Consider the following 19,778-nt stretch of genomic DNA (forward strand, 5'->3'; position numbering starts at 1 on the left):
CTGAAGCCTGAAACACCCATCAGGTCTTTTTTTTTAAGAGACCTGAGAAGGCTCAGGGAAATCTTTCACTGGCTGAGTTGAAAGCAGCGTAAAGATCTTTCAAGACAATGTGCTGTTCAGGCTGTCTCTTGTTCGCCCTCACCTGACTGGAGAGCAAGTCCTGGTTCTTTGAGGCAGGCCAGGTTTCCTTTCCTTTCATTCACCTTTTTGCTCTATGAAAGAAGTTGGGTGTGAGCAGGAGACACCAGACCTTCTGAGGAGGGCATTTGGGTTTGGTCCTCCTCCTTCTCACCATTCCAGAGGAGCCCATTCATATGCAGAGGATGAAACCTGTCAAACACCTGACTCTCTCCACTTGCTTATTGCCACGTTGAACCGTGGTGCTGCATGATGGCAGGGTGGAAGTTTGGGTAGGGCTTACTTGTTTAATAGTAATAAAAAACTGAATCTGCTAAACTGACGGTACAATTAGCTTGGTAAGATGGTGTTTCCCTTCTTTAAGTGGCTTCTTGCATATAAAGCAAGAATTCTGCATTTCTGGCTAAAGCATTTGGGAAACTTTAGCTCTGTATTTCTTGAATCAAGGTGTAGCTGACCTTTCTTTCATACTGTCTGGAATAGCGCATGTACTTAAGAGTCCCTGCCCTGTCTATTCCCTGGTCAGCTTTGTTTTAAAGTGTATTGCTTGGAAACAACTTATATAGTCATCTTAAGTAATTCATTAATAAGAGTTTCTAATTCTTTAACATTAAATGCTTTTTCCTCTTTCAGATAATGAATATGTTTTTATAGACCTGGAGCAGAAGCTTAGCAAATACTTTTCAAAGGAATGGAAGAAAGAGACCACCAAAGTAAGACAGATGTTTAATTTCAGAGGCTACTGCTTTGGTATTGGACTACACAGTGAAATGAAAGCTCTTAAACTAAGGTCCATAAAGCATTTCTTGAAGATGGTCTGCAGAATGCTGTTCAGTAGCAAGATGCAGTGACTTGTGCACGGCTGTACAATTAAGAGCTAAAACATTCCTTTACCCAACTTTACCTGAGCAATAGTAGCCACATGGTTGCTGCTTAGCTGCTACAGGAGTGGAGAAGGTCAGTTGGTCAGTCTTCTTTTTGAACTTAGCCAAGCCTGTAAAGAGTCTGGAGACTTCATCGTTATTATTAAGCAGAACAGCCTAAAATGACCTTTTGTGACCTGAACCTGATAGGAAGGAGAGGGCTGGAGCTGTGACTCTTCCAGAGTACATGCTAAAGGACAGTGGAGCAAATGGAAGGATATTTTGTTCAAGAAGAGTCTTAGTTCTTTAAGGCTAGCCAGCCCTGTCAAGGGAGGGAGAAGCTACGTGAAATAAAGACAAGCCTACGTAGATGTTTAGTGCTGGTCATTCAGACATGATAATGCCTGTTTGTGTGTGTCATTATTAGAGGAGCCGCAGTTGAGAACAAAGTGTAGCATGCAATTACATTCAGGTATCTTAATTAGCTCATTATGACTTTTTCCACCTTCCTTAAAGGTTTTCTTTTGCAGAGTAGGCACGCTTGCCATTTCTGCTGCTTAGAGAAGTTTGCAGAGGACTAGTGAGATTTGGGGATCTCTCTTATCCCATACTACTTCTCCCAAACAAGTGAGGGTTACTTCAAAGACAGCTGCCAGTTGTGCAGAGGGCTGTCTGTCCACCCAGTGAGGGTTTCCCGAGGCAGGTATTTCTAGTCACCTCAGGATGGGGTATGCTTTGTGGTTGCTTTGAGGCTGGATTCTTGCAACACTTTCTAAGTCAGGGTAAGTGGTGAACCTCTGGTGTGAGGTGAATCATAAAAGGCTGAATGAGTTGCCATTGGCAGTACTGAAATCTGAGAGGAGTTAGGCTATCGGACTGCGTTAGCAGAGAGGGATTTAATTGCTATGAAGAGGTTTCAGGTGGAAAGCCCAGTCCAGCTGATAAAATAGGGTGACTATGAGCAAGTTCCAGAAATAGAATAAATATTTGCATGATGATCAAGAAGTCGCTGTCTGCATCAGATGTGCACGACATGCCATGTACCTTGTCCCAGTGAGATGGGTCTGACCAGCAAAGCCTTGGAACTGCCCGTGTGAGCAAAGTTACCTGTATGAACATTAAAGCAGTGAGTGGCAAAGTAGGACAGATGAGAGAATGAGCTAGTAAGATAAGATGTTCCTTTTTTTCCCCTTCTTTTTTCTCCTGTTTCAACAAGCCTGTAAGTCTGAAAGGTAGACTGTAGTTAAAACAACAGCAGAACTCTTGCTGGCTTTCTTCTAACAGACATCTTCAGCGTGAAGCAGACATCAATGTCTCCTTTTGGTCTGTGGCTGCAGGAAGGTGTGAATAACTAAACAGTAGCCCTGCCAAACAAAAGGCAAGGAGTTAATATCAGGCTGGTGCGCCTCAGCCTCGGGGAGTGAGTGCTGAACGCAGCAGCACGTGTGTGTCCCTGCTGAGTGATGTGGTGCGGCACAGAGATAGCTGGTTACTCCTAGGTGTGCCCTGGAAACGCCGCAGCCGTGCCAGCGTGGCACGCTGCCCCGCTGCCTTGCCTGGTGCTTTGAGGGAGGCTGTGTTAAACTTGCTGCGTTCAGCGCTAATGCGTCTGCGGTGCTGCCAGGTGCTGAGCTAGGTAACTCTGGGCCAGGCTGGGCATCCCCAGGCTACGCTGGGACTCTCTTATACCTGCTCATCCCCCCCATCCAAAATCTTCTGCCCTTCCTAGGATGTTTTGCCATTCAGCCCGTCTGAATGTTTTATGATGCCTCATTGTTGTGAGCCTCCAAGACAGTGAGATCCCCCTAAAACCTGCCAAGAGCTAAGAGTAGAAAACGAAAAGCAGTATGGGGAGCGAGCTTGGGAGTAGAGAACGTTACCAGGTGGGGTAACAGGAATTTTGGATGCTGAACGTTAACTTGTCTTCTGTCTCTGCTCTAGGGAACAGAGAAATTCAGCCCTCCTTTCGTTGCATTCTTTAGAGTACAATACTATGTAGAAAATGGAAGAGTAATAAGGTAAGTTCCCTTCTGTGGTAGTTACTGTGTTTTGAATTATTCACTGTGTTCTTAAAAGGCAAGAAAAATAATGTTTCTTTGTTAAGCTCATCTCCGTGAGCTCACAGCTTAAACAATTGGCTTGAATTTTTTTTTTTTTTAGACCTTCACAAACTTTCTGACCCAGCCATGAATTTTTCCCCCCTGAATCATAATCCTTATCCCTAGGAAAATTGTGACTGCTTTTCCATCTGTGTTTAGAGAGCAGGTTGAATGATGACAGTATCAAAATAGGATTAACACTCTTTTGCTTGCATCTTTTGGTTGTGTGAAAAAGCATCAGATGAATATACCAAAAATAGCTATTCATACTCCAGAGCACATGCTAATAATTTTGTATCTGTTTTTTGTATCTGAGCAGTGCTCTGTGCAGTCTACTCCTGGAAATGGACTTTTGTAAATGGACAAAAGAAATTACTTCATAAGTTAGAGTTTTGCGTTTGTAGTCCATTCACATGGAATATGGGCTGCGCTCAAAACACCACCACCCTCACCCATGGTACAGAACAAAGGATGAGGTAGTTAAAAATGAACAACTGACAGAGTTAATTTGCATCAGCACTTCTGGTGTGGCTGTGACCCCAGGGCAAGCCAAGAGCGGGGATCATTTGGGTGGATTAAAATCTTTACCAAATTTTTGGCATTTGTTCTCATCTTAAACAAAGCTTGGTGGTTTTTTGTTTTTCTCTCTCCGTAGTCTTTCATTTTGGATACAGGGGAGTCTTTTTTCTGGAGTCTGTTTGGCTGTTAAGTGTTTTAGTTTTGCTTTTGGGTACAAAGGGAGATTGCATATCATTTTACCACCCCCGGTGTACATATCCTTTAGTGTCCCAAGGAACTCTCTCTTGCACTAGTAATTTAATTGGAGAGGTTTGTGGAGCCATGCAGAGGCCCCTTCAAACTATACACACACGCTTTTACAAGCAGACTGTAGTGTCCAGCACCTCATCTATACGTATATGTCAGCAGCCTGCTTCCCATGAGCTCTTACAGCGGGGGACGGTGGGTGTGTGTGTTATCAATGCTATACGATAGTTATGCCTTATCAGACTATCCCTATTTAGCAGCTTGAGGAAGAAGACAAAAAGAAGCCCAAGGCTCCTGTGTCTTTTGATCTACCTTGCAGGGAATTAGCTGTTGAAAAGTACCTTGAGCCTAAGGCAAGGTGAAATGAAAAAGCAGTGCCAGGTTTAGAGGGGAAAGGAGGACAGGTGTGCAAGAAACAGGACTGGGATTCAAGGGAGTTGACTCTCCTGGCTGCTACAGGCTTTCGAGAGAAACAGAAGTGCTTGATGTAGTCAGTCTCCAAAACAGGTGTGACATGATTTTTCTTTCATCTGCCTTCTGCCCAAACTCCTTAGATCTCATGCTCCTCAAGACAGAAGCTACCATTTCCCATGTTTGTACAACGCTTAGCGGGAGAAGACCTTGATCTTGGCTTGGTGCTCCCTACACACACATAACTGTATCAGGGTAGCACTGGCACGCATCAGGGATGTTAAAGTGTAATCCCTCCTCTCAGAAGGAAGATGCGTTTGAGGGGCCTTATCTGTGCCTGGACTTTCTTCTTCAAGTAAATTTGCCTTTGTGTCTTGCAGCGATAAGGTGGCACGGCAGCTCTACTACTGCCATCTCAAAGAGCAAGTACTTATGTCTCGGTGCAACCACAAAGAAGAAATCTACTTCTTGCTGGCTGCCTACAGCTTACAGGCAGACTTGGGCAACTTCAGGGAGAAGGTCCATGCTGGCAAATATTTTGAACCTCAGGCTTATTTCCCGCAATGGGTAAGTTTTGGGGGATCTTTCTGTCAACAGACTGAGCGCGTGCAGCAGGAGCTCTGTCAAGGTGGTACCTAACTGCAGCCACGCAACTTCCCCAACTGCCACTGCAGATCAGGCAGTGGTAGAGCATCACCCTGAATTTCTCTCAGGAGATATCTCCTCTCTTTCCACTGGATGTAGATGCCCATTCCTCCTGGGCTCACTCATCAGTGAGGTGGTTGGTGTGTACCCTTCCTTGGTGAGGGAATGTGTTGGCATCAAGTGAATAACTCTGACATTGCAGCTGTCTTTTGTTTAATTCTTCTATGGCTGAAAGGGTTTTGTGTTTGCAGTGGTACATCAGCAAGATCTGCACAACCTAAGCTCTACAGAAAACCTCAGGGCCGTGAAGCCAAGTCCATTGCCCTTTGTTCCTATCTCTGTAATGCTTACTGCTTGGATGGATAGACCCAAGCCCTAAGGGGTAGTACTGCTGTGCAGTGCCTCTGGTGCTTGCTTTGTCATTAATCTCTGGCTCAACTGCAGTAAGAGAAAAGAGAATGGCCTGGAAATGGGTTTGCGTATTTGTTTATAAGCATGTGCGTATGGGCTTGTGCCCTTCAAGACTTGCGAACAGCTTAGAAAGCCAAGGGTTGGTTTAGTTGTCAAATGAAGGCAAACTAGCTAAGACTGTGTCAGAGCTGGTTACCTGCAGAGAGTTCTCTTCTTGTGGTGAAATGTCAAGAAAACTGTTGGTAAACACTTTAGCATCCATAAAAATAGAAAGGGAAGCCAGCTTTGCTGCAGACACTTCACTTTAACATGGGATGACGTCTGCTGGAGCAGGATGTTCCCTGGGACCTGGCCAGACCCTCCTCTGCAACCTGATTTAGTTCTGGAGCCCCCTTCTTTGCTGTGACGGCGGATTTTAGCTCAGCTTGTGCCTTGGGATAGCTGTCGAAAAGCCCAGGTGCCTCTGGTGTTTGGCTGCTTGTCCCCAGGTGAGTTGTGTCTCCCCTGAAAGGTGGCACTCTCCCCTGCTTTGGGGAGAAGGTTCAGAGCAGTGACAAGGGTTGCATCGGGGAGGCAAGGCTGGTAGAGTCTCCTTCATGCACAAGTCCCAGCCTGCCTGTCTTGCTGTGCAGAAATGCATCTTTCTCCCAGAAAACAGGCCTTCATCCCATGTTGTTCCTGCTGTGGGGCGCCTGGCAGGAGGTAGCTAACAAAGGGCTGGAAAAGGTGGGTCTCGTGTGCCGTTTCTGGGGCAGTTAAAAGTCTTATCACAGACTATTGCTCATCTGGCAAACATTGCAAAGGCCAAGGCAAAGCCTGGCTCACCTACGCTGAGCCACAACCCCAAGCAAGTATGTGGGTGATTTATTACATCATTACAAAGAGCAAAATCTGGCAGGCATGGGGACGCTTCTCTCCCTGCCCCTGGGCTCCCATGGGGAGATACTGAGCGATCTCCTCCTCCAACGCGATCTCTTCCTCCAACACGTACTTAAGATCATTTGGCCAAGGGCTGCCCCAAGCCTTGTGCTAGTGAGGAGAGGCAGTGCTGCCCTGGGGTGATCAACCCGGCTTTGAACTGTGGAGCTGGCGTGTCTCTTTCTGCTGACGTTGCGCAGCTGGTGGCATCGATGTTGTCCTCCACTGAGGCCAGCCTCCCTCGTGGGAGGGCAACTAATCTGGCAAGGCATGCAGGGGAGGGCAGAGGTGTTACTGAACAGAGTAAACAAGGGGCTTAATATAAACTGGAATTGGGAACTGGGTGGTGATGGGGTCTGGTTGTTTCGAACAGGGCAGGTTGTTCTTGGCAGGATGTTCTCGGGCACCTGGTGGGATCTAGTTTTAAATGCCCCCAGCGGTGGGGGATTTTGTGAAGTGAATTCAGCCAACACCCCTCTTACCTGTCACTGCTGCTCGCAGCCTGGAAGGGGTCAGTCTGGCCCAGGAGGGGGCCAGGCTGCCCTGTAGCCTTGTACAGAGAGGGCATGTGGGCAAGCATGGGAGCTGGGCACTCACAGGGCAAGAGCAGAAGGCTCAGTGTGGGTTTTTCTACTGCTTAGGAAAGCCACATGCCTGCCAACCACTCCCGACAGATAAAAAAAATACCTTGAGATAGTCTTATCCACCCCTTTGAGGATGGAAATGCTAAATAAACCTAATGTGTAGTTTCTGGTCTTAAAAGGACCACCTAGCATTTCTGCAGTGTTTGGAGATGTTGCTATTGATTGTGTTGGCATGCAGAGCATTTACAGATGCCAAGAGTTGGGAAAACTAATTCCAGTACTTAAAAATGAAAAGAGTTGACATGACCTTTGTAGTCTTAGTCTGTTATGGTTTTGCCATCTAGGATCTGTTTGGAGACATTGGTATCATCTGGGCTGCTTTAAATGCTTATCCTCCAGGGAGGTAGAGGTGAATGTGGACTAACATCTTGAGGGACCGTATGAACCTCCTCCACCTCCGGTCTCTGCTTTGCTGTTGATCACAGCTGCCTCCCGTGGGGATCGCTGAAGAGTTGCTGACCTGTTTGTTTTTATTGTGGTTTAGATAATTGCGAAGAGGGGGAGCGACTACATCTTGAAACATGCCCCAGAGATGCACCGGGAACAGCAAGGGCTGAGTGCTAAGGAAGCGGTGCTGAAGTTCATTAAGGAGTCCTGCCTGCTGGAAGATGTGCCCGTCCACTTCTACAGGCTGCAGAAGGTTAAACAAAGAGCTTCTTAATTTGAACTCCTCTCCCATCATTAATTGGGTGCACCATTGCATTTTTTCACTTTCTGTTTATTTGAGGGATGGTTGCCTGATTCAGAGAGGCCAGACAAGTCTAAAACGTTCAGCCAATGAGGCTTGTCCCCACAAACAAATCTGTTGCCAGTATACCAGTATAGCTGGAATCTAGTTTTGTTCCTCAGCCAAGAAACTGGCCACAGGAATGGCAAAACTTAATTTTTGTCCCTGCCTGTCAGTAGACTCGCACCAGGGAAATCACTGAGAAGGCTTTTTTTTTTTTTTTTTTTTTTTTTTTTTGTTGCAGTCCATTGAAATGGTGACAAGAGGTTGGCCAGCTTTCACACAAATGCCATGTAATGACTGAAGGTGACACTGAGTCATCCTGACCTTCTTACCCCCCTCCCCTTCCAACCCTGTCAGAGTGGTTGGTGTTTTTTCAGCTTTTATGTCAGTTTTTTGGATTCCTGGATTGTTGCTTGTCTCCAAGTCTTAGACTCCTGACCCAACCCTGCTTAAACAGAATGCACTTCATTTTCACATGCTAAGAGAGTTTAGGTCTAGAAATAGGACTAAAGAGAAGTTTTCTGTTCCACTTGCATGAGCAGGTTACACTCACCTAATTAGGAATGGCTTGGACCTTTTTTTCCAAATGGAGATACTCCACTTTGTCAGACTCAAATTTAAACTACTTATTTGTTTGTGCTCAGTGGGAATTATGTCTAGGAGGTATCCATGTCCTTTAACCAGATCTAGCAGCTCTAGTTACTAGAGAAACATGTATTTTCTGGAGGAAATAAGTTCGAGTTTGGTCTGTAGTCCAGGCTTAGTTTCAGTTCCTTGCAAACCATAGATGCTCCCCCTACTTCTTCTCTGTCCTCTGTTTTGATTCTAATGCTGTTAATGATGCCATCATAAGAGGGTTGGTTACACTTGAATGCCATAAGAAATCCAGCTGGCAGGACATGATACAATTTATATCCGAAAGCACCAGGGTTGTGAAATTGGTTGCTCTTAATATCCAAATTCCTGTCTGACTTAAACTTACATTTTATGCATTGCTAACGCCTTCATGTGTTGTTTGATCCACAATGTGCTCTTCTTCCTGCTGTGTGACACACTTATCTCATCTTGTGATGAGATATCCTCCTCCTGGGTGACACCTGGGTCACAAAGCTCCTGATCGAGCACACAGGGGTGCCACATGAAGGTGTCAGTGTGCTGGCTGCCCTGAGATTTCAAAAGCAGCCACTTTTGCCTTACACCGTCCTCGTGGCTGCTATTGAGGTTGGGAACTCCAAAAGAAAACACAGCACTGAGACCTGTATCTCTCCTCCAGACCAATATTGATTTATGAAGCTCTTTGCCTTTAGGAGGCAGAAAACATTTCTTAGTGACTTTAAACTGGAGACATGGATGGTACCAGGAGCAAAGGGTGAGGTAATGTGATGGCATAAGGCTTGCATCTTCACAAGCCAGATGGGGAGAGAAAGTTTCGATGTAAAGTTTGAGCTCTGAGAGCCCATAAATTTTTACCCCAAAATTTTCTTCCTCCTGCTCCTAGCAGGAAAAGTATGCGTTCTCCTCCCTAACTCTGCCATGCCAGGAGAGACTGAAAGAACTAGTTTATGATACTTTTTGGTCTTCAAGCAAAGGAATCTCATTAGAGACTGAGTATGTCATACCAAGATACAGCATGAGGAAAAAGAAGGCAGTATTCCATCCCAGCCGCAAACATTTAAAACCACCCGCTCCCAACACTGAGCTCAAAAGGTTAGAAGGAAAGTCCCTGTAACTCTGGGCATTGATTAGCTCCCTCCCGGCCAAAGGACATCTAAGGTCCAGCAAGTCCCTGGATGGGAAGAGCAGTGCTGCGGCAAGGAGAAGGGGACAGGCGTCCCTTCTGTTTTAGGCTCCCTGTCACCTGGAGAGCGAGTGGTGTATGTTCACAGGGGCAGCAGGGACAGTATGTGGCAGTACGAGAGGTTACAAGGTACCTCTGAGAGCAGGAATTGTCCATGCTTTCAAATCACTAAAGCTACAGGATTCCCTGTCCAGGGCAGCTAGGGCGTTTGCTGGTGAAATGTTTGAGTTGCCCAGCATGAGAGGATTTTAGGTGTAGATATTACAGGGGTCAGCAAGGCAAGGTGCACTTTACAAACACAATAAAAACTAAATGAGCTGATGGCATTTGCCTGATGAGCAGTCCTGCTACCTCTCCTGCAGTAGGTGCCAGAACAAGAGCATGGTCTTTGTAGATTAACCTTTGACTCCGGGCTCTTCTGTTCTTTTAGGATAAGAAGGAGGATCGCCCGACAGTTATCCTGGGCCTGACCCTGAGAGGAATGCACATCTATCAGGTAACAGACTGCCGTGAAAGCCTTCTGGTGTAGCATTAACTCTGCCCAGCTCCCCTGTCCTCCCCCCCACTGCAGCCCCTCTGCCTCCCCTCCGAGCAAGCGCCAGGCTCCACATATCTCAAATTCTTGGTTGTTTGCAAATTCTTTGCACATCGCTGACTCCACCCTGTACCTGCCAGTCCCTGTGTCACTCCGAGTTTGATGTGTTGCAGGAGGTGAATCACGTTCGCCAGCTCCTTTACGACTTTCCCTGGTCGCACATCGGGAAGCTGGCGTTTCTGGTGAGTATGACGGAACGGAGGCCATCTGGCAGCGGGCTGTCAACCTGGCACCTGGCAAAGGCGTCAGACCTGCCGCGCTGCCGTGTCAAGTCCTGTCACTTGTATGCACAAGACCGCAGCTATCTGGTAGCTGTGTGGCTGAAAACGTACTCTTGCTCATTTCACTGGCATCTCTCCTCTTTACGCAGGGGAAAAAATTTGAGATCCAGCCAGATGGTTTGCCCTCTGCACGGAAACTGGTTTACTACACAGGTTGCCCCTTCAGGTCACGGCACTTGCTGCAGCTCCTCAGCAACAGCCACCGGCTCTTTCTGAATATCCAGCCGGTGTTGAAGCAAATCCGAAAACTGGAGGAGGCTGAAGGTACGTGACGGAAGAGCAGGTGACTTTGGTAAGAGGAATAGTGCAGCATGTTAGGCTCTGCTGTTGCTTCATGGTGGCTGCTCTCTATCTAATTAATGGTGTTTCTGCCTTATCAGGAAGCCAGTGAGAGAAATAGAGGTGTTAGATATGTTTCAAAACCATTACTGGGAAGTGTTTATGGCTCCCACATTGCTAGACTGTGATCAGAAAGTGTGTGTATGAGAGCAGTAGACGGGGAATGTCTCCCTTTAAGTAAGAGGAGAACCTCGCTCTCTGCTCCCAATTTGTGCACATTTGACACATGCTTCTGAGTGGAATTTTAATAAAAAGCTTTCCCTTGGGATAAGGTCATCTTCTGTTCAAGCAGCAGTACAAGTTGTGAGCCTGTGTCTTGATTTTTTTAGTGCCCTTTACTAAACCCTGCACAAAATTTAGTCTATAGTGTCCAACAGTTAAGAGCTAGGAGTTGCAGGTGCCAGAAACAGCCTGAGAGCAGATCAGGACTCCCAGAATTTGTCTTTTCTGATGTGGCCCCCTCTCCACAGGAACAGTGATTTGAACTCTGACAATCCCTGGTGTCCTTCCAGGCAAACTTCAGTCATATCACCACCTCTCAGCTTGCCCTCTTCCATTTTCCAGCTCTGCAAGCTGGGTCTCCTACAAGTTCTCAGCCTACCTCTCCCCAGTGACTGTTTTTTTAATGCTTTGCATAGGTGGTCTTTCAGAGGATTATGTCCCCTTCCCTCTAGCCTTCTCCTGAATGCTTTTTCCCCCTACTTCTTTCTTGTCTGCTGTTCCCTGCATTCTCCATTCACACTTTCTCTGTCTTCTCTGGGGTTTGTAAGCCTTGTATCCTTACCTTCAAGGTCACTAGAAGTCAGCCAGCAGTAGTTGTTCCTCTTGTTGGAGGACATAGGCTGACTCCTTCCAGGGAGAAGTCAGGAAGAAACTTGTTTCTGGTTATTGCCCATCTCAACTAACTCTTAAGGAGCTTGCATGCATCTCTGAAGTGGTGATTGCTGGTTGTGTGGAATCAGTGTACAGGGCAAGGCAGCCCTTGGTCTCCTCTAGCTTGGTTATTTCTGTCTTTCCCTTTAGTGGGGTTATAGAAGTGGCCTTGAGCTGTGCAGGTGCAAACCAGTGGCATGTGCGAGTCACCTATAGAAAGACTCACTAATCAAGTGTGTGTGGGCAAAAGGCCCTAGGTTGTTTTGTGTCTACTAGTGTCTCGTGAATTTCTTGACCACCCTCAGCACAGCTCTCTTTAGGTAACAGATACAAGCCATGGAAAAATAATTAATAAATCATTAATAAAGGCCAGCCACAGGGATCCTGTTCTTAGCTGTCTCCATATGTTGGTGACTGTTTCAAGAAACAATCAATGCACTCTGTTTTTAAAGACTGAGCACTTACGTTAGCTAAGTAATTCACTTTTTTTTTTTGACCTTTCCTTCATTCTGGAAGCTACTCTTTCTGTATCATAACTGCCCCTGACTGTTCTAATTCAGGAGATGCTGGGTTTACTGTAAGTATGATGGACTAATTTTTTTACAGCCAGCTGGGCATCCCATTATCTGTTGAGCAAACAAAATACAAAATTGTCCCTGTATTTGTTCAGCAGCTGCAGCAGTTGTTTCTTAATTGTCGAGTGTGCCAGTCCCAGAACTTACTGATTGTTTTTTACTACCCTTCCTTTGGTCTTGCTTAAAGTTCCCACCGGTTTCTCTCTTCTTTCTTCCTCAGAGAAGAAGCGCTACCGGGAGTCCTATATCAGTGACACGCTAGACATGGACCTGGACCCATGTGATAAGAACTCGCGCGGCAGCGGGAGCAGCGGGGGCAGCCGGAGGGATAACCGTCTCTCGCGCCAGTCCACGGGGAGTCACAGCAGCTCTCACACATCAGGCATCGAGGCTGACTCCAGGCACCGGGTGTCAGTGGAAATGTCGGTGGATGAGCCCTTCAGCATTGACCGGGTGCATAGGAAAGAGAAATCCTGCAGCTCAACCATCAGCTACGGTAGCTCTGGCATTGACAGTGGCAGCAAAGGGCGGGCTGAAGACGACTCTCAGGACGATGGTAAAGAATTCAGAGACGCGGAGCAACTTTTAAGCCCCCTCTTGCCTTCTCCTGCAGGAGAATGGGGAGTCAGAGAACGTGAAGCAGCTTGGAGCAGAAGTGTAATGCTAACCCTTCTCCTGCCGCTCTCTTCCTCCTAGAGCTTGAGCTGGCAGTAGATGAGCCAGAGGAGGTGCCTGTAGATGAGCCTTTAGAGGGAGACCAGTTAGAGGAGGCCACTGTGGGAGAATCTGTTGAATCTCTTCCTCTAGATGCTGCTAGCTGCCAAGGTGAGATGGCTTTCTGCTACTGCTCAGTGCTTTTCTTTAGGCTCTAGCAACAGGCATAATCTGAGGGATCTAAGAAAGCTGTATCTTCTTCCAAACAACTGCCAGTGCCACTTATTGCCCTGCTGCAACAGGATTTGAAGTCAGCTCATCTAGAGGTTAAAGGCCAGCACCCTTTATGGTACAGTGCTGCTCTCCTCTGTGCTCCTCAAGGTCTCCCTCCTCCAAATTTGCCAAGTTTATACTCAGTTAATGACAAAAAGGTAACTGAGGTAAACCGTTTGTAGTGAAGGAATGTGCTTTAAAATCTTGTATACCACAGAACAGCCAAGGGTTTCAACCACAGATTAATGGGCTAGTCGCAGGAATTAATAGGTAAAGTTTTGGGGCTTGTGATACAGGGAATGCTAGACAGTGGGGTCATGCAGGAGCTGTCTGGCCTTAAGACATATAGCCTTTATAGCAAAGCAAGATGGGTGAATATGGGACAAGTTGGTGAGAAGCTGTTTTCTTGAGAGTTTTTAAACATTGATGCTTAGGGGCAAAAAGGACTACTTGTGAGCAAAACTCCCAGAGCTTTGAGGGTGCTCACTGATGTATATTTATCATTATAGGATAGCACTGCTTGAATGTGGCCTGTGAGAACAGCTTTTCTTTTCTGCAGCCCACAAAACCTTAAACCTGCAATGCTTTTTACTTCCTCCTTCTCCTTTGCAGCTATAAATCAGGACTCACTGTCTGTGGTGCAAGTCACACTGATAAAAATGAGAGGCCAAAGTGTGGAATCCCTTCACCAGGTAAGGGGGGTTGCTGGGCAGGAGGGTCTGTGTGTGGGCATTGAACCAAGGTCTAGTGTAATGAAGACAGCTGTAAATAATGTGAACTTGATTGGTCTGGATTTGACTGATTTTAAATGGTGTAACCCAAAACAGCTGTTGGCCAGCTACTGCTATCAGGACTAGGATGAAAGCAGTGTTTGGGTCCAGAATACTATAGAGAGGTTTGGAGCGATCAGTGGGGAAATCTTGCAAGCCAGCTATCGTCTGTCTTAGGCTTCCAGACGGGAAATGGAAAATAAACCACTTCCAAATTTTCATTGCAATACAGAGCCAAGACCATCCATGCAGTTTGGATGTGCGTTGCAAACTTGATCATCTTCCTGCTCCTGAAGCCAGAAGCTCACATCAGAGCAAAACCAGATGCTCAATATCTAATTACTATCATTTGTGTGATTATACTATGTGTGTGCTGAAGTCTTTGTTGTCAATGTTTTCTTTTCATCAAACCCTTGAGAAAAGGCAACTATATATGGTAAAATATGTCATATGATAAGTTGTGCTTGGAAAAAGCTTATTAAAATGTATTTTTAAGGCCAAAAAATATTTCTTTTCAAAGTAGCTGTAGCCACTGGGGTAGAAATGTTGTGCTGCTTTTAAAAAAAAACAAAACAAAAAAACCAAGGCTCTACCATTTCTTGTCTCTCTGAATCCAAATTAGCCTTATCTGCTAAAAGAATTTTAAAAATCTGTTCATTGTTTTCCCGTTTAGTCCCTGAACTTTTCAGAACAAGGACTTCAGTCACTTTTTAGGACTTTTTTTCTCCTTTCATGCTTCTTCCTGGACCCAGTCAAAAGTGATAAATTTTCACTCACTGGCAAAATAATCTGTAAAGTGCTATCGGAGATTTAAATAAAATCTTTGTTATTTTTTCCAAAGCTGAAGACCATGCAGTACAAATCATAATGAACTTATTCCTATATTTGAGTGGAACGACTTAAGAGTGCAAGGCAGGGAGTGGGCAGCTTGCTTAAAGTAATGTTTTTTAACGTTAATGTTTTTACCAACATATGCTTATGTTATTAATTGATCAGGAGGCATCTGTTTTATAAGAATGTTTCTGATCAACACAGGACTGTCTAAGCAATTGCAAAGACCTGGCTGCCACTTCTGTGTCAAATATTTGGTGCAGCTTTAAAAAAAACTGCCTTCCTTACAAGGCCATGTAACTAAACACTGCAGGACTGGGTTTTCTTAGGATTGACTGGAACATACAGTGTGTGCCTGTTTCTGGGAGTGCAGTTGAGCCAGTGCAGGGTTTCCTCAGCGTAGTTTTTTGATTCCTATCCCATGGAGGTGAGAGCAGTGATACCGTGAGGAAGTTTTCTGTGTTGCCAACAGAAGTATCTTGGTGTAAAAGTGGTATTCCTGAAATCAGCCTTAATATTAGCATTTAAAAGCTGACTGCAGGTGGGGAAGTTGGAAATGTCTTGAGTGGTCAGTAGTTCCTCCACAGAGTTTGAGTCACTACAGCTTGTGTAGCAAGATGCTGCCTCTGGGAATTACTGCTGGTTTGTCTCGCCTATTTTCTTCATTGCCGAACAGTGTTACATAGATGAAACTGTATGTTGCACTTAGTGAATTTTGGACACCGTAACCCATTAGTTTGCATGCTTGCCTTCTGAACCTTCCTTTCACTAACTTTCACTAACTCAGTGTGTTCAAGCAGTTGGAGTAATTTTTGTTACGTGGACTTTGTCCATTTGAGGATGACTGCACGGATCTGCCAAGAAGCGTCAGGTCATTCAGGTGTCAATACCTGTCAAGTGTTTTGTCAATTGTACTGGACACTGAGGACACAGTTTAGACAGATCAGGATCTGGCTCAACATGGCAGGGCAGCTGTAGGGTTCAGTTATAGGGAGCTTAGTTATTGGGCCTAAAAGTAGCTCACGGTCACAAGAGCATTCCAGACACCTTTAGAAGGCCTTGAACAGAATAAACAAGAAGATAGAAGAAGAAAGATCCCAATAAAAAAAACACAGGTGCACATTCCACGATAAAGGGAACTTGGCACAAACAACCTCAATTCAGGGGCTTATCTTGACCAATTGGACTAAGACAAGTCTTGCATGCTCTAATTAATACAGCCAATTATGTCCTGTGTTTATGCGCGTGTACAGAGCAGGTATAACTAACTATCTTACGTTTGTGCGCGTGGACAGTACCAATGTAACCAATCACTGTTTATGCTTGTGCACGTAGACACCAAATGCTTGCATGCAGCAACCAGAGTTTCTAAACAACTTAGAGAATTGTATAAGAATGATCAGCTAGGCTCAATAAACGGGCGACTTTAATCATCATATTGGTGTTCTATCGTCCGGACCCCATGGAAATAAACCCTAAACCCTACAGGCAGCTTAATGCACTTGTAATCTCTTAATGGTTCACAGCTTCTTCATTAAGCCAGTGTCCTTCAGAAGGCTGGTGGGGCTGTTTTGAAGGAGTGGAAGAACAGTTTTGGAAAACTTGTAGCATGCATAGCGAGCATCCTTAAGCTGTGTCTGAGCTCATCATTTTTATTCCTGTGTGTCTTACTGAACTGGCAGGTCAGATCGCCCAAAAGCAGGAGCTGCACGGACCAGCACAGCCAGAGTTTGGATGACATACGCCTTTACAAGCACCGGCACCCGCCACTGAGTGCCACACTGTCTTCAGACACATCCCACAGCTACACCTTTGGCTGCAGCCTGGAGGATAAGCTGTCTATCTATGGCTGCGTTTATTCCACAGCGGACTGCAAAACCAAGTCTGCCCTTTATGGGAAGCGATCCATGAACTGCCTCTCCTTGGATCTTCTGGGAGAGGACCGGCTCCCGGAGGAGTTTGTGGTGTAATGAGATTGGAGCTCTTCCATACCAGGAAACAGCTCATCATGGAAATACATACCTCATTAACACATGTGATGTCACTCTGATTCTTGCAGGAAATTGTGAGCAGCTTTGTTACTTAGCTCCATAATCAGTAAGTGGCATCACTTCTGCAGACCTGACTACAGGGCAAATCAACTGGAGTGTAGCACTTAATGTTGGCATTAGAAGTGTCTGTGTGAGCAGAAAATGGAAGTGGCCTGCACCATTAGCAGTGACACAACCAACTTAAAAACCAAAAACAGCAGACCAAAACTGACACTGAGCTAGTAAAGCAAACACTGTGTCTAAATGGATTTATCAGAAAGAAATTTAAAGTCTATGGCAGTTTATCTTACTGCCTTTCTCTTGTGGTCCATTTATGTTAATGCTAGTGTACAGATAGTTTGGTTGTCTTGAATTTGTGCTGCTGCAACACTGCCAACAGCTGTCAGGCCAGGATACACTCTGCACACATTTGGAGGGCTGTGTATGGAAGTGTCTAGCCTGTTCTGTTGTAATGAACACAAGTTGCCTATTTGCTTTACTGGGAGCAAGACCTGCTCTGCCAGGAGTTTATTTCTCTCTTTTGTTGTTGTTGTTGTTTTGTTTTGTTGTAAGCATCCAGCCAAATACAACGTGTGCTCTTCTTTTTTATCTTTAATGCAACAAATGGAACTGTCTCTCAGCTGTCTACTACTGCCATGATGCAGAGTGGTAAATAAATGCTTATATCCTTGGGGAGATGGGGGAGGGGATAAGAAAAAATGACTTGGCTGCTTCTGAGAGAAAAGTGGAAGACAAAAGTGTTAATTGACTGGCTCTTGAAGACAGGAGTGTGACTGGAGAATTTGTCCAGGCATGATCACCCCTTACTTTGAATCACACTTTTATGTTGTTGTTTTCTTTCTTTTTAATAAATCTGTTCCTTCGAAATTTTTCCTCTGCTTAGGAGGCAAGTATGGACTGGAGAAAGTCGCTTTGGAAGGACAGACAGAGTGACTGTGTCCAACTTAGTCATGGATAGGTCATGCAAATGTGAGTGTGTGGTGCTGCAGGGCTGGTGATGGTGGAAGCATAGGGTGTTTGTGTGCCAAACCAAGGGTACTTGTTTGGTGATTCTGAGTGGTGGAGCTGGCTGTGCTGGCTCTCGCTAGGAAAATAATGATAATTATGCTGTTTGATTCAAGCATTTGGTGTGGAAAACATCCTGCTACCTTGTTACATCCAAATAAATGTATGATTGATTTCCTTCCCTATCTTCCCCCAGTACCTCCTCCCCTCATCGATTCCCAGCATTTGGGAAGCTTGTACTTACAGGCATGTGTAACCTGTGCCCAGCTTTTGACAACCTTGCCAGGTGGAAACTAATAATTTTTTGGCAAACTCTAGAAGCAGACTGATGCTATTCTGCTCGTTGAGGAAGTGTGTGTTGTGCAGTGTTGATCATTAAAAAGCTGAAGATAGTTGAATTCAGGAAAGGAAGGAGGCCAGACCGAGGCTGGGTTTGAGCTGTGGCTTTGACAGTGGGCTTGCAGGCTTAGTACTTGTCTGGCAAATTGCGTTCCCATAAGCTGTTAAAATAGCAAATCTGTGAAGTCTGTCATCTCACTATTTCTATGCAAGTGAGCATGGTGTAGAGACAGAGCATGCAGGTGCATCTGCATTTACTGAAGTGGCATCAGTGGCTGGACATCCTCCCGAGATGAATCCAGCACCAAAACCTAGCTGTGTGTTTGAGGAATGAATAATGGGCACAAGCTCGCCCTAGCTGCAACTTAATCGACCGTGCCCTCTTTGATGACACTGTTCGTTCTTTTTGTAATGAACAATTAGGAGCTGTGTGTTCACTGTAGCCTCTTTTCCTTTCTTCCAAGCAAAGCCAAAATGCCTTTACAGAGTACTTGAGCGATGTTTACTGCATCCAAAATAAACTCTCCTAAATGGATCTAAATGCTCATGAACAGTCCAGTCAAGCCTCCTGCTGTCGGTCACTCCATTACCTGGGGCCTGTTTGGCCATAAGCTGTGGGAGACGGGCATGGCCAGGATCCAGGAGGCCAGTGGCCGTGCTGCAGGGAGCAGCCTTGTTCTTGCAGCCGCAGCAGAGCTGGAGGGATGGCTCTTGCTGCAGCAATGTCCGTCTGTCTGTGGAAAAGGTGGGGGCGTCTGGAGCGACAGCCCTGTTAAACTGTTGCTCTCCCACCTGTGCAGATATACAGTTACTCGTGGTTCTGGCTATGGTTGTTAACAGGAAAAAGCTCAAAATTCAGTGGGTATAGTTGTTTGGAAAAGTGTCATAAAACACGCGTGTGCACCACATGCCCACATCTGTGCACACTTGTGTCAAAGACAATCACATTCATACCTGCTTCAGCCTAACCACCTTACTGAAGTGTTCGTTGCCACCAAGCAGCTTGGTATTTTTTTTTTTTGCAGTTCCCAAGCATTCAATGGATTTGGTGAAATGCTGGAATCCTGCTGTCACTGGTTACAAAATACGGCAATGCCTGAAAACAGTATAATTGGCTCTTGCGTGAGCATCCACTGCCTTGTATGTATATGGGGGTTTCTTGTATTTATTCATGGCTGGTGGGGAAGGTGAACTCTCCAGGTCTGACAGTCTTCCCTCAGTGGCCTACGCAGCTCCCTCCAGTACTCTTACGTTACATATGCATATGAAGGGGAGACCGGATACTTCTGTGTGTAGCCTGAGAATGAATTAATATCTTACAAGCACTGTGAATATCTATTATGCAAGTTTTTGTATTCATATGAAAAAACTGTTCCTCTTAGTAATAGACTTATTTTTTGTTTGTCTTTGGATTTAGAAGGTATCTTGTTATTTTTTATTAGTTAGGTAGAGGGTAACGTGTAAGCATTTATCAGCTGATGTTAGAAACTAGCTGCCAATATGTGTACATACTTGTAAAATACTCGTGGTATAATCACTCTATTTTAATGGTAAAAGTTTCTCCTTTCCATGAAAGGAATTTCTTGTTTAAAATAAAATATAAATAATTATATGTACACCTGCAATAAAGTATGGATAGAAAAAGGTAATTGTGTATCTTTCTATTTTTTTTTTCCTTCAAGAGGTGCATGTCAGTGACATCTTCCATTTGAGATAGGCAGGTTGTAGAAATTAATTTGCTGCCAGCCTGTAATCCATATGAGCTTGGCT

General features: G+C 45.3%; 1 protein-coding gene across 4 annotated transcripts in view; it reads left to right on the forward strand.

The window, feature by feature from the left end:
* The window catches only part of FRMD1 (FERM domain containing 1), a 45,449-nt gene extending 25,738 nt beyond the window's left edge, over positions 1-19,711 (forward strand). For 3 of the 4 annotated variants that reach the window (XM_075043350.1, XM_075043352.1, XM_075043353.1), the window contains exons 4-14: positions 772-851; positions 2,943-3,019; positions 4,657-4,843; positions 7,379-7,534; positions 9,853-9,918; positions 10,131-10,199; positions 10,388-10,562; positions 12,306-12,641; positions 12,782-12,910; positions 13,625-13,704; positions 16,296-19,711. In XM_075043350.1, coding sequence (XP_074899451.1) covers positions 772-851; positions 2,943-3,019; positions 4,657-4,843; positions 7,379-7,534; positions 9,853-9,918; positions 10,131-10,199; positions 10,388-10,562; positions 12,306-12,641; positions 12,782-12,910; positions 13,625-13,704; positions 16,296-16,583 — 1,643 coding nt within the window. In that variant the 3' untranslated portion in view covers positions 16,584-19,711. The remainder of the gene's footprint in view (positions 1-771; positions 852-2,942; positions 3,020-4,656; positions 4,844-7,378; positions 7,535-9,852; positions 9,919-10,130; positions 10,200-10,387; positions 10,563-12,305; positions 12,642-12,781; positions 12,911-13,624; positions 13,705-16,295) is intronic. The other variant, XM_075043354.1, reaches the window with a different exon arrangement.
* The last annotated feature ends 67 nt before the right edge of the window (positions 19,712-19,778 follow it).

This window comes from Buteo buteo, chromosome 12, assembly GCF_964188355.1.
Source record: "Buteo buteo chromosome 12, bButBut1.hap1.1, whole genome shotgun sequence".
Classification (NCBI taxonomy): Eukaryota; Metazoa; Chordata; class Aves; order Accipitriformes; family Accipitridae; genus Buteo; species Buteo buteo.